Source organism: Ochotona princeps, chromosome 6 (genome assembly GCF_030435755.1).
Source record: "Ochotona princeps isolate mOchPri1 chromosome 6, mOchPri1.hap1, whole genome shotgun sequence".
Lineage (NCBI taxonomy): Eukaryota > Metazoa > Chordata > Mammalia > Lagomorpha > Ochotonidae > Ochotona > Ochotona princeps.
Window position 1 is genome coordinate 74,900,562 of NC_080837.1, and position 15,354 is coordinate 74,915,915.

The 15,354-nt window shown below is 42.5% G+C and overlaps 1 protein-coding gene across 2 annotated transcripts in view; it reads left to right on the plus strand.

Annotated features, from left to right (window-relative positions):
- HERC2 (HECT and RLD domain containing E3 ubiquitin protein ligase 2) overlaps positions 1–15,354 on the plus strand; it is a 189,026-nt gene that overhangs the window by 137,141 nt on the left and 36,531 nt on the right. For both annotated transcript variants that reach the window (XM_058666516.1, XM_058666517.1), the window contains 6 exons: positions 378–603; positions 7,637–7,808; positions 9,161–9,347; positions 9,881–10,021; positions 12,110–12,301; positions 12,790–12,943. In XM_058666516.1, coding sequence (XP_058522499.1) covers positions 378–603; positions 7,637–7,808; positions 9,161–9,347; positions 9,881–10,021; positions 12,110–12,301; positions 12,790–12,943 — 1,072 coding nt within the window. The remainder of the gene's footprint in view (positions 1–377; positions 604–7,636; positions 7,809–9,160; positions 9,348–9,880; positions 10,022–12,109; positions 12,302–12,789; positions 12,944–15,354) is intronic.

Below are 15,354 nucleotides of genomic sequence, written 5' to 3' on the forward strand. Positions count from 1 at the left end.
TGGGCCATCATGCCAGGCCCTGTTTCTTTCAGGTGTGCTGCTGTGTCACACACACATAAATTTCAGAGAGAGAGAGGGAGGGAACAGCAAGTTCTGTCTTCTGCTGGTTCAGTCCCCAAATGCTTATAATGGTCAGGCTTGGCCAGGTCAGAAGTAGGAATGGAGACCTCAGTCTGGTTCACCCACACAAGTGGCAGCTTCCACTTGAGCAGTGCTGGCTCCTAGTATCTTCATTGGCAGGAAACTGGGACTTGGCCCTGGCCCTCTGATAAAGGACATGGCATCTCAGCCAGTGCCTCAACCACTGTGCCATATGCCCATGGCCCATGATAGGAAATGTTGAAATTATTGTGGACTTTTGTTTTTTTCCTACACAGGTGTATGCCTGGGGTGACAATGACCATGGTCAGCAGGGCAATGGCACGACCACAGTGAATAGAAAACCCACGCTTGTACAAGGCTTAGAAGGGCAGAAGATCACGCGAGTGGCTTGTGGGTCATCACATAGTGTGGCATGGACAACCGTAGATGTGGCCACACCCTCTGTTCATGAGCCTGTTCTCTTCCAGACTGCACGGGACCCTTTGGGTGCTTCCTATTTAGGTAATAGAGATTTGTGTCTAAGAATTTTCTGTAGGGTATATTGTTATTCTAGATTTGCTTAATCATACCAACAGATTGGAGGGCGTAGTGCTATACTAATAGCACTGTGAACTATTATGATGTACTCTCAGTGCAAGTTTAATCAAACTAGAATGGAGATCTTGTGAGAAGGTACGATGCTGATGTCTTCATTCAGGATCAGCTGAGCCCTGGTGGAGCTGTACATGAATGCAAACAGAGAATATTCTTAATAATGACTATTTGAAAGAGAGGCGCACTGCTGGACTTTGCATTTTTTAAAACAGATTTATTTGGATATAATATAAAATACACTGCACTTATTTGAAGTGTGCATTTTGATGAGTTTTGAAGTAGATGTGCACTGTGAAAAAGTGTAACTGCGCTGGAAGAGGGTGGTCACACGCATTGCTGCTGAGGTCTCCTGCTGTCCTTCGCGGCCCCTCCGTGTGCTCTTAACTGCCCTTCCTGGCCTCCCGCGGAAGCCACTGACTTGCTTTCTGTCCTTAATGGTGATTTACATTATTTAAAATTTCATATAAATGGAATTATACAGCATATACTGAACATCATTGAGATTCATTTGTGCTACATCTATCAGAAGTTTAATTTTTATTGTTGAATATTATTTATGAATAGACTGTCCATCCTTCCTCTGTTAATGAACATCTGTTATTTTGACTGTTCAAATAAAATTGCTTGCATTTCTTTTGGGCAAAATCCTGGCAGAGAAATGGTTGGATTATATGCTAGGTATTATTCTTGGCTTATTTTTTTTGTTTGTTTAAAGATCTATATCTATCATCCATCTATGTATGTGTGTACGTATGTATATTTGTCTGTGTCTGTCTGTCTATCTATCTACCTACCTACCTACCATCTATCTAAAAGCCAGAGTTATGGAAAGAGGAAGGGAGAGAGAGAAGAAGGGAGGCTGGGAGAGAGAGAGTGAGAGAGAAAGAGAGATCTTCCATCAATTGATTCAGTTCCCAAATAGCTACAACAACTGAGAGAGAGAGAGAGAGAGAGAGAGAGAGAGAGAGATCTTCCATCCGTTGATTCAGTTCCCAAAGAGCTACCACAGCAAAAGCTGGGGTGATCTGAAGCCAAGAACCAGGGGCTTCTAGGTCTCTCATCTAGGTGCAGGGTCCCAAGTGCTTGGGCCATCTTCTGATGCTTTCCCAGACTTACAGCAGGGAGCTGCATGGGAAATGGAGCAGCCCTGAACCAACATCCGTCTGGAATGCCAGTCTGCAGCTTTACTTGCTCTGCTGTAGCGCTGACCCCTGTACTCTTAGGATACTTACGTATAGTTTTGCCGAGTGTTTGAACTCTTCCACCTTTTTGCCGGCACTTGAGATTTCAGATTTCATCATTCTGGTAGATATGGGGTGTGTTTTATTGCAGTTTTAATTTCCATTTCCCTCGTGCCTAATTATTTCAAATTTGTTACTTACCATCCAGATACCTCTTTTGGTATACTTACATTTTTTTTAAAGATTTATTGATTTTATTACAAAGTCAGATATACATAGAGGAGGAGAGACAGAGAGGAAGATCTGCCATCTGATGATTCACTCCCCAAGTGAGCCGCAACGGGCCGGTGCGCACCGATCCGAGCCAGTCCGAGCCGATCCGAAGCCGGGAACCTGGAACCTCCTCCAGGTCTCCCACGTGGGTACAGGGTCCCAATGCATTGGGCCGTACTCAACTGCTTTCCCAGGCCACAAGCAGGGAGCTGGATGGGAAGTGGAGCTGCTGGGATTAGAACCGGCGCCCATATGAAATCCCGGGGTGTTCAAGGCGAGGACTTTAGCCACTAGGCCACACCGCCGGGCCCCGGTATACTTAAAATTAAACTGGGTGTTTCTTACTGTGTTTGAAAGTATATTCCAGATGTTTTCCTTGTCTGTGATTGGCTGATATTTTCTTCCAGTGTTGATGTTTTCATTATCTTCACAGATGAGTTTTTTGATTTAAAGATTTATTTACTTGAAAGACAAGTTTACAGAAGAGAGACAGAGATAGAGAGAGAGAGAGAGAGAGAGAGAGAGATTCTCTGCCTGCTGTTTTGCTCCCCGAATGACTACAAGGGCCAGAATGAACTAAGAGAAGCCAGGAGCTAAGAGCTTCATCTGGCTCACTTATAAAGATAGCAGGTGCTCAAAATCTTGGATTATTCTCTGCTGCTTTCCCAGGCACATTAGCAAGGAGCTGGAATGGAAGAGAAGCAGCTGGAATAACTATCACCCATATGGGATGCAGTGTTGCCAATGGTAGCTTTACCTGTTATACCATAGTGCTGGTTCTACAGGTTAATTTTAAATAACATACCTTTTTGAATTTGCAGTAAGTCTAGATTTTCATTTTTTTCCTTGATGGATCATTCAACAAGTATTGTGCCTGATTCAGGATCAAGAATCTTTTGGACACAGCGTGGTAGCCTAGTGGCTAAAATACTCACCTTGTAGGTGCTGGGATCCCATATGGGCACCGGTTCGTATCCTGGCAGCCCTGCTTCCCATCCAGCTCCCTGCTTGTGGCCTAGGAAAGCAGTCAAGGACGGCTCAAAGGCTTGGGACACTGCACCAATGTGGGAGACCAGGAAGAAGCTCCTGGCCCTTGGCTTCAGATCAGCTCAACTCCAGCTGTCGTGGTCACTTGGGGAGTGAATCAGTGGATGGAAGATCTTTCTCTCTGTCTTTCCTCCTCTGTGTATATCTGACTTTCCAATGAAAATCAGTAAATCTTTAAGAGAAAACTAATAATAATAAAAATAATATTTTCCTATGTTATCTTATGGAAATCTTATAGTTTGGGGTCTTTGATATATGCTTAATCTTGAATTTTATTTTGTATATGATATGATGTTTGTATTGAGATTCCTTTTTTTTCTTTGTGTATACATATTCAGATTACTACAGGCTTATGAAAGACCTAAACTCAGGTTGTAGAATTTGTTCAGCTCTATTCTTTTAAAAATATGTTTTGGTGTTCTAGGGCCTTGACATTTCCATGTAACTTAGAATCAGCTTGTCAGGTTTGACAAGACAGCAGGCTTGATGTTTCAATCAGGATTGATAGAATATGTAAGTCACTTTGGGGAAGGGAGTCATCCTCGCAGTACTCGGTCTCCCAGCCCATGGATGTGGTATCCTTCTCCATTTATTTTGGTCTTTAGTCTCTCAGCAGTATTTTGTAGTTTCTGTGTTCAGATCTTGCATAGCTCTTTGATCTATCTGAGTGTCTCTGATTCTTAGTACTGTTGTAAAAGGGTGTTGAAAAATGCAACGTGTTTCTTGTGACAATATTCATGTTACTCTTTTGCTAGTATATGGAAGTAAAAATTATTTGTTTGAGGAAACTCCATCTTCCTAAGGAAATTCTACTGCAAGTATCTGGTCCCCCACGCCCCCCATCTCCCTATGAGGATTAAATTTGTCTTCAGCACCATCTGCCTTTCAGTAGAGTGTGGCCATCTGGCTTCCACAGTTCCCAGCTACACAGACTGTCCAAGCTGTTTTGCCTCCCTATGCTCTTTCCTCTTTCTAGAATAGATGAAAAGGAGGCCTGATTCCAGGCTTTCTCAGGTCACTCGGTGATGCCAAATCGGTTCCCTGGAAATACAGTTCTTTTTGTGTCACCTTATTTATGCAACCTTTGGAGTAATGTTTTTTCACCCAGATTTATCTGAGTTGTTGCATGATTGCTATTTCATTCTTTTTTATTATTATTATTGATTAATATTTCATGTCTTAATACTTACTCATTGTAGGAAATCTGATTATTTGGGTTTTATTTTGGCGATTACAAATAAACCTGTCGTATAATACTGATTATACTATATATAGCACACACTCACACACACAGCTTTGAAGTGGAGCACCCAGGACTTGAACCAGTTCCCACATAGAGTGGTGGCACAGTAGGCAGCCTTTTCATTTGCTGTGGAATAGCAATGGCCCATTGATTTTCCCTATGTTCTCAGCAGGCAATTTTTTTTTTAACCTTTCTGGTAGATATGTAATGATACTGTGTCTTCAGTTTGTGTTTCCTATTGGCTAACCACGTTCAGCAACATTTCATGTGCTTATTTACAATCACATAACTATTTGTTTAAACTTGCTTCATGGGGGTGTCCAGTTTGTTTTTCCATATTGATCTGAGTTGTTTATGTATGCTAGATACTTCAGATGTTTTGTCAGATGTGTGGAAATCAAAAGTTTTCTCTCCATCTATAGTTTGCTTTTCCTCTTTTACACAGAAAAAAAACATTTTAATTTGAATAAGTCTGATTTGTTGTATTTTCTGAATTATACTTTTGATGGTAAGTCTGCCTTCTTTTGACATTTGAGAGGGTGGGTTCTAGGATACCCTGGTGGGTGCCAGAATCCATGAATGCTCCAGTCTTATGTAAAATGACACAGTGTTTTCATATAACCCATGTGTACTTCTCATAGATTTTAAACCTATCTCTAGATTTCTTGCAGTAACTAACACAGTGTGAATGCTCTGTAAGTAGTTGTTATTGTGTGGTGTTTAGGGAATAAGGATAGGAAGACAGAGTTTATACGGTGTTTTGTTTTTCAAATAATTTGTATCTATGGTTGATGGAATCCATGGACACAGAGGACTCACTGTATGCTTTTTCCTTGTTCTGTAGCCCAAGAATTTTGTCCCAAGTTACTGTTTTCTTTTTTAAAAATATTTTATTTGAAATGTAGTGTTAGAGAGAGGGAGATATCTAGTGAGGGAGAGATAGAAATCAGTCTTCCACTCGCTGGTTCACTCCCCAAACAGCTGCACTTTCCAGGGCTGGGCCGGTGCAGGCATTCTGAGTCTCCCATGGTGGTGGCGGGGACCAAGCCCTTAACTGCCTCCTGCTTTCCCAGGCACAGTGAGTGCTCAGCACGTGCTCCTGCACGTGAATACTGAGTGCTTGGCAAGTCTGGATCAGTGGTGTCGGAGCTGGGACTTGAAATGATGCTCAGCCTTGCTGGCAGTGTCCCTTAAGGAGAAGGAGGAGCCCAGCAGGGCTAGAAGGCAGGCAAGGGGAACCCTGGAAATGTACAGATGCCTTTATTTGTATATCGTCTTACATTTGATTAGTTTTGTATAAGTTATCATACTTTGGTATTGTGTTTTAATTTGGATTGATGATACTGCCTCTCAGGTAATAAAGAAAATGTTTTTACCTTTACTCATGAATCGTCATAATGTCCTTCATTTCTTTGTGTTCAGACCTGTTTCCATCAGGCATACTTTTCCTTTAGCTTGAAGGACATCCTTTTTGTGTGTGTCTTGTGGTTTAGGTGCACTAGTGATTCAGCTTTTTAATCTCTGAATTGGTCTTTATTTTGCTTTGTTTTTGTAAGGTGTCTTCTCCGTGTGCAATCCAAGTTGGTAATTCCTGTGTACCTTAAGGACTCCATTGTCTTTGCAGTTGTTGTGTTCCTGCTGATAATTGGCTGTCTTTCTTTGTTCTGATCTAGATGGCATGTCTTTTTTTTCTCTACTATTTGTAAGATTTTCTGTTTATCTCTGATGTTGAGCAGTTAATTATGATGTGCTGTGGTGAAGTATGTTTGTAGTTCCTGTGTCTGTGGCTTGTTATGCTTCTTGGATCTTTGGGTTTATAATTTTTAACAGATTTGAGCAACTTGTAATGATTATTGCTTAGTTTATCTTCTTGTGTCTTAAGGAACCCATTTGTGTATATTATGTCTGAAATCATCTAGTAAGTAACTGATGCTCTCTTCATAGTTACATTCTTTTTGCTTCTGCATTTTGGTTTGAATTGTTTCCATTCCCATAGCTTTGGATTCAGTAGTCTTCTTAGGTAACATTAATGTCACAAAAATTTCTTTTTGACCTCAGGCATTGTGGTTTCCTCTCTAGAAGTTTGATTTGGACAGTTTTGCATCTTTTATCTCTCTACTTTTAGCATAGAGACTATGGCTATGATAAATGTTTTAATGTCTTTATTGATTCTAATAACAGGGTTAGTTTTGGATTATTCTGATGGATTGATTTTTCTGCTTGTTATTTCCACGTTGGGGTGTATTTTCCCACTTTTTGCCTACTGGTAATCTTTGGCCTCAGGAATTTTACCCTGGATGTTGCTGCAGATTTTTTATGTTTATTGACCTCTTTGAGCTCAAATATGGGTAGGTTACTCTGAAGCAGTTTGATTCTTTGGAGTCCATGGTTTTTTATATGTTAGGTGAGTCCAGATTTAATGTTTGCCTAAGATAATTCTCCACAGCTGAGACCAGAGCCAACTGAGCACGCTTGCTAACAGCCTGTGAACTAGTCCTGCTGATGGGAACAGGTGCTTTCTGGGCCCTTTAGTCCTTTCAGGTGGTATGTTCTTTGGCTTTTTTGCACCTGTTGGTTCCTGCCACATTGTTTTGGAGGGCTGCCTTGTTTTGCCTGGCCCCGACTTCTCACCCTGTTGCCTCGTTAGACTTTCACCTTCACATCTTGTACCTAGGGCCACTGCCTAATCCTGCCGAGACCTGGGAGCTCTGATAAGATTATTGATGAGTGAATGGTTTTTCTCTCCCTCCCTCCCTTCCCTCCCTCTCTCTGTCTCTATCTCCCCCTCCCTCCCTCCCTCCCTCCCACCTCCTTCCCTTCTCCCTCCCGTCTCTTGCTTCCTTCCATCCATCCTTTTTTTTTTTTTTGGTGTTCTTTATTTTCACGCGACTGTAAAAGTAAATAAGTAGAGGTAGCTGTAGGAGCATTTTCATAACTTTTATCTGTTGAACAAACTGTTACAAGTGCACTTAGTAAAGTAAAAGTTTCTTCAATTTTAGGGAATCTTTGCTGAAAATAGCTTCCCCATAGAATTATAGGTAAGACAAAATGCTACTTTTTCACTCTAAAAACTGCTGGTTTTTCAGTGAAATAATGTGATTTGGAACTAACCTGAAAGATCAGACTGTATATAAATAGAGCAAATTAATGCTCTTAAAAACAGAACCCAGACTCCATTTTCCTTTTTTTTTTTTAGGCGTGCCTTCAGATGCCGATTCTTCTGCTGCCAGTAATAAAATAAGTGGTGCAAACAATTCTAAGCCAAATCGTCCTTCCCTTGCCAAGATCCTTCTGTCTCTGGATGGAAATCTGGCCAAACAGCAGGCCTTATCCCATATCCTCACGGCACTGCAAATCATGTATGCCAGGTAGGGCGGTGTGCTGACTTGTGAAACCCTGCGAATTTCTAAGCTTTGTGGTTTTGTGAATTTTTTGATTTATCGAATGTCTTCAAGACTGTTATTGCTTTCTTTGTTTTTAAAGTGACATTTTTATAAAAAATTTGTTTTACTTGAAGGTCAGATTTACAGAGAGAGAGAATGAGAGAGAAATATTCCGTCCACTGGTTTGCTCCCCAAATGGTCACCACTGCCAGAGCTGGGCTGGTTCAAAGCTGGAAGCTAGGTGGTGCTTCCGGGTCTCCCACATGGGCACAAAAAACTACCCTTCAGTGTCCCAGGAAATTACCAGTGAGTTGAATGGGAATTGGAGCAGCCAGGACATAATCTGGCATCTCTATGAGGTGCCGGCACTCAGGCAGAGGGTTAGCCTGTGAGCCGCTGTGCTGGGCCCGTGTTCCTGCCCTCTGTTCTGCTGTTAGCTGTAAGTCACACAAACTTTGATGGTACCTTTGTTCTTACTTTGATGGGTACTGAAATCGGAATCAGAAAACCAGGCTAAAGAACATTATTGTTGCATTAATATTGGGGGAGGAAAGAGAGTTGATACAGCTGACAGGAATTTGTGCTGATGTTCTGGATGTTATCTCCCTCATGTGGTCGGTGAGGCCGACTTGGACAGTGTTTGCAGTACTTTGTTGCTCTTTTCATCGCAGCAGCCCCGGGTCACCTGTCAGTTCCCGTAACCTAAGTATGGACCTGACTTAGATACTTACGTAGAGACATTAGTGTGAATTGCTCAGATAGGAACATTAGTTTCAGAACAAAGGTTGATCAACCGTGGAGGACGTTTAGTCCTTGCTGCCTGGATGCAGGAGTGCTTCAGTGCACACTGCATGGTTCAGGCGTCTAGCCCATGGGGTTCAAGAGATTTTCTGAAGGTGAGACTTGTTTTGGTTTAGTTTGCAAATGTGCTCGTTTTTTCACTTGTCAGTACTGTGCTTATTCAGATGTAGTCATGCATCACGTGGTGATAGGAATGGGTTCTGAGAAAGAAAACAAGTTGTTAATTTTGTTGTACAAACAGCACAGAGCAAACTTGTGGATACTAAGACACTGTCATGATACTAGGACATGCGGTTTATGCGACCACTGTTATGTGGGATCTATCATTGACACAGGACTATAAGTAAGACCTGAAGTAGACACTGGCATATATTGAGCAGTTAGATGATACTCAAACTGTTCATGGCTCTTATAACTCTTTTATAAACATTCTACAAAGATCAAGGAATGCTGTACTGGGCACTTGCTTCTGCTCGCTGCCCCCCTCCTGCTGTGGTGAAAGGGCAGCTAACAAAGCCAGCTTCCTGTCCTGACAGAGATGCCGTGGTTGGGGCCCTGATGCCAGCCGGCATGATGGCTCCTGTGGAGTGCTCCTCGTTCTCCACCCCGGCACCCGCCTCGGATGCACCTGCCATGACCAGTCCCTTGAGTGGAGAGGAATGCCTGCTGGCTGTTGATATGGAGGACAGACTGAGCCCAAATCCCTGGCAGGACAAGAGAGAGGTAAGAGGAAGCTGACCTTAAAGCACTTTGAGATTAGGAAGTAGTATATAGGAAAGTTGCAGTTACTTTATCACTTATTTTACACTATTTTTGTGTCTAGTGCTTCGTTTTTTGACTTGAATTAGGAAAAGATTCTGTTTAAAGGAGCATATTTTAAAAATGTTTAAATTGAAATAGATTTATTCTTTGAAACATTATTAAATGTAATCACGATCCTTTATGTACAGTTCCGGAAGTAATAATCTTGGTACTTTAACTGGGAAAAAGACTCAGATGGAAGCAGCGGAAGCTTTTTGGTCTGGTTCATGTGACCTGCTGAATATTGCTAACTTTTCCTGAAATGTGCATGTGCTTGGGACCCCTTGGGGGGGTCTCAGCTAATACCTGTGGAAGCACTCAATTGCCTCTGTAAAAGTCTGTAGCAATGAATAACCCCACATGGCCTTAGCTAAAGACATTTGGACTTGTTTAGGATATGTGCTCATTGCTAAGTTTTCCCACTTAAACTCCTCCCCTTGTGTATTTCTAATCAGGTTGTCTCTTCTGAGGATGCCATGACCCCCTCTGCAGTGACCCCATCTGCTCCCACAGCTTCCTCTCGGCCATTCATCCCGGTGACGGATGACCCAGGAGCTGCCAGTATCATTGCGGAAACCATGACCAAAACCAAAGAGGTCAAGAGGCATTCTTCTTGTGTGGGGGAGGGGGCGCGGGGGAGAAAGAGAGAGAGAGAGAGACAGAGGGAGAGAGAGAGAGAGATAAATAATCTGATATACAAAAGTTATGGAAATAGCATTTAAATATAGGCTGTGATATATTCTCTGTGCCATTCACCTAGAGGAGTCAGTTAACATTTGAGGCATTTGTAGATCAGCTGCAGGAAGATATGCGCTGTCACTCCATAGTGCGCCACCAGACATTTCTTGTGTAGCAGGATGTCAACATTACTATGGAATTTCCTTCTAATCCATTGATTAATTTAGGTTTTATTCATTGGGTGGCATCCTTCTAAGTCTAGCACCCAACTCAGGATACTGTGTTGTGTGTTTACTCTTCAATATGGAAGAATTTTCCCGTCTGATTTTGACGGACCACGTAGGGAGTACTGTTGATTGTGCCTTACAGTGATGTAGCTCTTGCCATTTAGTTAAGGGTGGCCTGCCAGGTTTCTCCATGAGAAGTTAATGTTTATATGCACTCTCCGGAAGATGCTTTGGGATTGTATAAATATCTTGTTTCTCATTATATTTTCACCCATCATTAATACTTCCAGAAGAATCCGTTATTATTGTGATGATCGTTTTTCAAACCTCATCCTTTTAAAATGTAATGTGGGCATTCTCCCATGAGGCAAAGCCCTTTCTTGTCACCTAGCACCACAAGGGTTGTTCTTACCCTTGCCTTTGCCATATTTTTGGTGTGTAATCCTTGTATATGTTGCTGGATTTGACTTAATTACTGTTCTGTTGGGAAATTTTGCATCTCTGGTTTATGAGGGAGATCTGTTGTTTTCTTGTGATGTCACTGTTTGGACTTCATAGATTGAGTTGGGAAACATTCCTTCCTCCTGTTTGTAGAAGAGTTTATAACAGATCAGTGTTAATTCTTTAAGTTCTTGGATACTGGCGTGCTCTCTTCATTCTTTGAGCCTTTTCTTGTCTTTCTGACACCATAGAAAATTGTAGGCTCAACAAGATGTTTTATGCTGCAACAGAAGAATCACCTATTTCTCCAAGAAGTCCTGGTTCTTTTTAGTGGAGAATGGTATTTAGAAGCCAAGATGTGGTCCCTTCATGTTGTCTATTGAGATGACAAAGCTAGGGAATAAATGACTCTGTATAAACATTGTAGGAGGTATGTGCCTCAGATTTATGTAGTTTTATATCTGTATATATTGAAAATCATTAGTTTATACCAATATAGTTGATTCTAATCCATCTAGGATTAATTCTAGTTTCCACTCTTTCCATATTCTTAACTGACTGAAAAGAATAAACTCCTGTCATTGCGGGGCAGTTTGTTCAGTCGGTCAGTCCCTGCGGATAGGCAGCCTCCATTTTGGCTACCACTTGCCGTGTGGTGGGCCTCCTCCGTCTGCTGTGTGTGATGAAGAAGCACTCCTCTATACTCAGAGTCAGTCCGTCTGCCTCGAGGATGTCTTCTTCCTGCTGTACCTGTGGCCCCACTACCACCTCGGATTGGCCTTGCCTCAGTGAGCACCCCAGGTGTGGCCACCTCAGCCCCCTCCGATGCCTATCATACCAGACTTTTCATTTAATAGGGCATTTTTTGCTGAAAAACTCAAGGAGTTATAGATACATTTTTAAAGACGGAATTCCAGGGAGGCATTGTGGAAACGATCTAGAAGGACTATGTAAAATTACAGAGTACAAATTTGATAAAAAATTCCCAAGCATATCTTAAGCGTAGAGGGTCAATTTTATATGGGATGACTTCCATATAGGTTTGCCCCTATACTGTCCACCTATGTTAAAACTTTGTCACGGTTGTTAATTGTCATTTCTATTAGTTTAAACCATTCCTGTTTTTTTTACAGATGCTGTATGTGATTTGTAAAACAGTTAATAGGCCTTGAAAATGTAGTATAGGGCTCGGTGAGGGTCCTAGGGGACACCTGATTTTCATTAATCTGATTTTTCATGGCCTTAAATACCTGCAAAGTATTTTATTCATTGTGGTGACATGTTTCTTCCATTGAGGATAAACTGATAACCCTTTACTTCTAATGTCATTGCATGTAGGATGTTGAAAGTCAAAACAAAGCATCAGGCCCGGAGCCTCAGTCCTTGGATGAGTTCACCAGTCTGCTGATCGCGGATGACACCCGTGTGGTGGTGGACCTGCTTAAACTGTCAGTGTGCAGCCGGGCAGGGGACAGGGGCAGGGATGTGCTCTCGGCAGTGCTGTCTGGCATGGGCACTGCCTACCCACAGGTGAGTTGGTTGAGGGGCCGAGGGCCGCGTAACGCATCTCCCTTTACCATGCTGCACTGAGCTGTCTCCCAGGGAGACACAGGTGATTAGCACACTTGCCCATTGGCTGGATTCGGTCTTAACCAACAGTGATTAAGAAGCACTCCTTTAAAACAAAGCATTGGGGCGGGAATTGTGGTGCTGTGGGTAGGCAGGGTTGCCCTGCTCTCTGCAAAGCAGTGGAGGATGGTCTGAGTACTCCATTCTCTGCCTCCCATGGGAGAGATCTGGATGGATTTTCAGGTTCCTGGTACTATCAGAGTGATTCAGTAGATGGAGGTAGTCTGTCTGTCTGTCTTTCTCTCTCTGCTGCTCTTCTGGCCAGAGCAGGACGAGAGCAGGAGGAGCCGTGGTAAGGTCCACATGGCTGGAGCAGGACATGGTAGTGTCTGGATTGCCAGATGTGCAGCCAGCTGGCCTCCTCATTTGTGTACCTGTTTCCTCTTCAGGTGGCAGATATGTTGTTGGAACTCTGTGTCACTGAGCTGGAGGACGTTGCCACAGACTCACAAAGCGGACGTCTTTCCTCTCAGCCTGTGGTGGTGGAGAGTAGCCATCCCTATACCGATGACACTTCTACTAGTGGCACCGTGAAAATTCCAGGTACTCAGGCCAGCCCCTGAGCAAAGTTCTCTGCCATTGCAGCAGCTTGCTTCTGTAATCACTTTGGTGGAAGCAACTGTCTCCCTTCCAGGTAGAAGCTACAGAATTGTTTTAGGTTTCCTTTACTTTCTCTTCTGAGGAAATTACTTTGCAAAATAAACATTTAGCTTCTCCCTTCCCCTCCTTTTTCCTCCCCCTCCCACCTTCCTCTTTCTTCTGACCACTTGCCTGTTGCGGCACCTAGGCCTTCGGTGCATTCTGTTCCCCAGGGGCTGGGCCCCTCAAGGCTTGGGACACTGCTGCTGCAGTAAGTACAGCCTCAGGCCCCAGTGAATTCAGTCCTTGGCCATTCCCGTGGTGGCAAAGGAAGTTTTGGGAAGCTTCAGGAAGCCCCTCGTGTTTCTCTTTTGTGGGTTAGCAGCTACTGTGAGGATCTCAAGTCATTGATTCCCTGGGAGCCACAAAATGGTATTTATTAGCTATAGCACATCATAAGGAGACATCTTCTCTTATGCCTTCATTGATGACCCAGGAATACTGTTTGCATGAGAAAGGCAGTGGAAAACTTGATTCTTTCCTTCCATGTGCCATTTTTGTTCAAGAGAAAAGAGTTAGTTCCCTCTCATCTTTGAAGGTGATTAGTTATCTTATCACTGTGAACTTAGATGAGCGGTTCTAATCCTTGGTGATTGTTGTTCTCAGTGAGTCTCTATCAGTGGCATGCTCTGTGGTGGTCCGCTAAGCACTTTCCTATAGGATGCCATGACAGAATAGTAAAGCTGGTCTTGTAGGCTCTACCCGCAATCTGGGGTCTGTTGTGATTTCTTTCTATGAAGGTAGTGGTTCAAGATCGCACCCTGGGGGTGGCCTTTTGGCTTAACAGTTAAGACATTGGTTTGAATTATTTGTGCCATGTTGGAATGCCTGTGTTTGAGTCCTGCCACCACTTTGCGCTGCAACCTCTGCTAATGCTGGCCCTGGGAAGTACCAAGTAGTTGAGTTCCTGCCATGCAATTGGGATAGTTGTTTGAGTTTTAGGCTGCTGGCTCTGGCCTGAATGAGGCTCATCCTTTTCAGGCACTGGGGGAGTAAAGTAGTGGATATAGAGAATGTTTCTCTCTCTTTCTCTCTCTCTCTGTATACTCATTGCTACTGGGTTATTAGATCTTTTCAGTAGGCATGGATATGTTGAATTAGACTGACAGACTAACTCGTTTTGAGTTCATGCTGATATTTTTGAGTCAAATTCAAAAGTATAAAATATTAACTTTCTTTTGTTACATCTGTATCTGTTTTCTTCCATCCCAAACTTTAGTTCCAAGTCAGAAGATATTAGAGTATCTGCAATTTTTATTCTCTTTATTTAACATTGCATACATAGCAAACTTAGTATACAGTTTTCATACTGTGTCACTGTGGTTATTACAGTAAAGTTTGAAAAAAATTCTGTCATTTGCTATCTTTGCTCGTAAGTTTTCTAAAGTAATACAGTATTCGCCCGAGTGTGCTGTGATGTACTGTACCTTTTTTGGTCGTCATTTAATCTTAATACATCTTAATGCTTCTTCCTTGTCCTTCTGTCGTCCTTTTAGACCCTGTAGTGTTTTAGGTCATTCTTGTCAATTCCCCAGCAGTCTGTGATATCAGGCTTGTTCATAAGAGTGTGTGCCCTTTGAACTTGAAACAAATGTTTTTCAATAATAAGTGCTTAGATCATTTATTCTTTCTATATACAGTATGGCGATGATACTGATCTTTCCCCCTTATGAGTCATTGTCATTTTTTTCTACGCTGTGCTCATATGGACCATTCTATTCTCAGATAAAGGGAGTGATGTTCATTTTGCAGCCTTGTTTAATTCTCTTTTCCAAGGACACTTGAAAGTTGTTTATATGTTGGATGTCTTGTAGATATAATATTGATTACTTCCTCTTTCAAATACCATTTTCTTGGGCCCGGCAGTGTGGCCTAACGGCTAAAGTCCTCACCTTCAATGCCCCGGGATCCCATATGGGTGCCGGTTCTGATCCCGGCAGCTCCACTTCCCATCCAGCTCCCTGCTTGTGGCCTGGGAAAGCAGTTGAGTACGGCCCAATGCATTGGGACCCTGCACCCGCATGGGAGACATGGAAGAGGTTCCAGGTTCCCAGCATCGGATCGGTGCGCAGCACTGGCTGTTGCGGCTCATTTGGGGAGTGAATCATTGGACGGAGGATCTTCCTCTCTGTCTCTCCTCCTCTCTGTATATCTGACTTTGTAATAAAAAAGTAAATAAATCTTTAAAAAAATACCATTTTCTTGTTTATTAAAAGTTTTTTTCTCCTTTAAAGACGTTTACTGTTTTTTATTTGATCTTAAACCCTTTTCTTTATTTTGAAACTATTTCATTAATTTTTTTTAAAGATTTATTT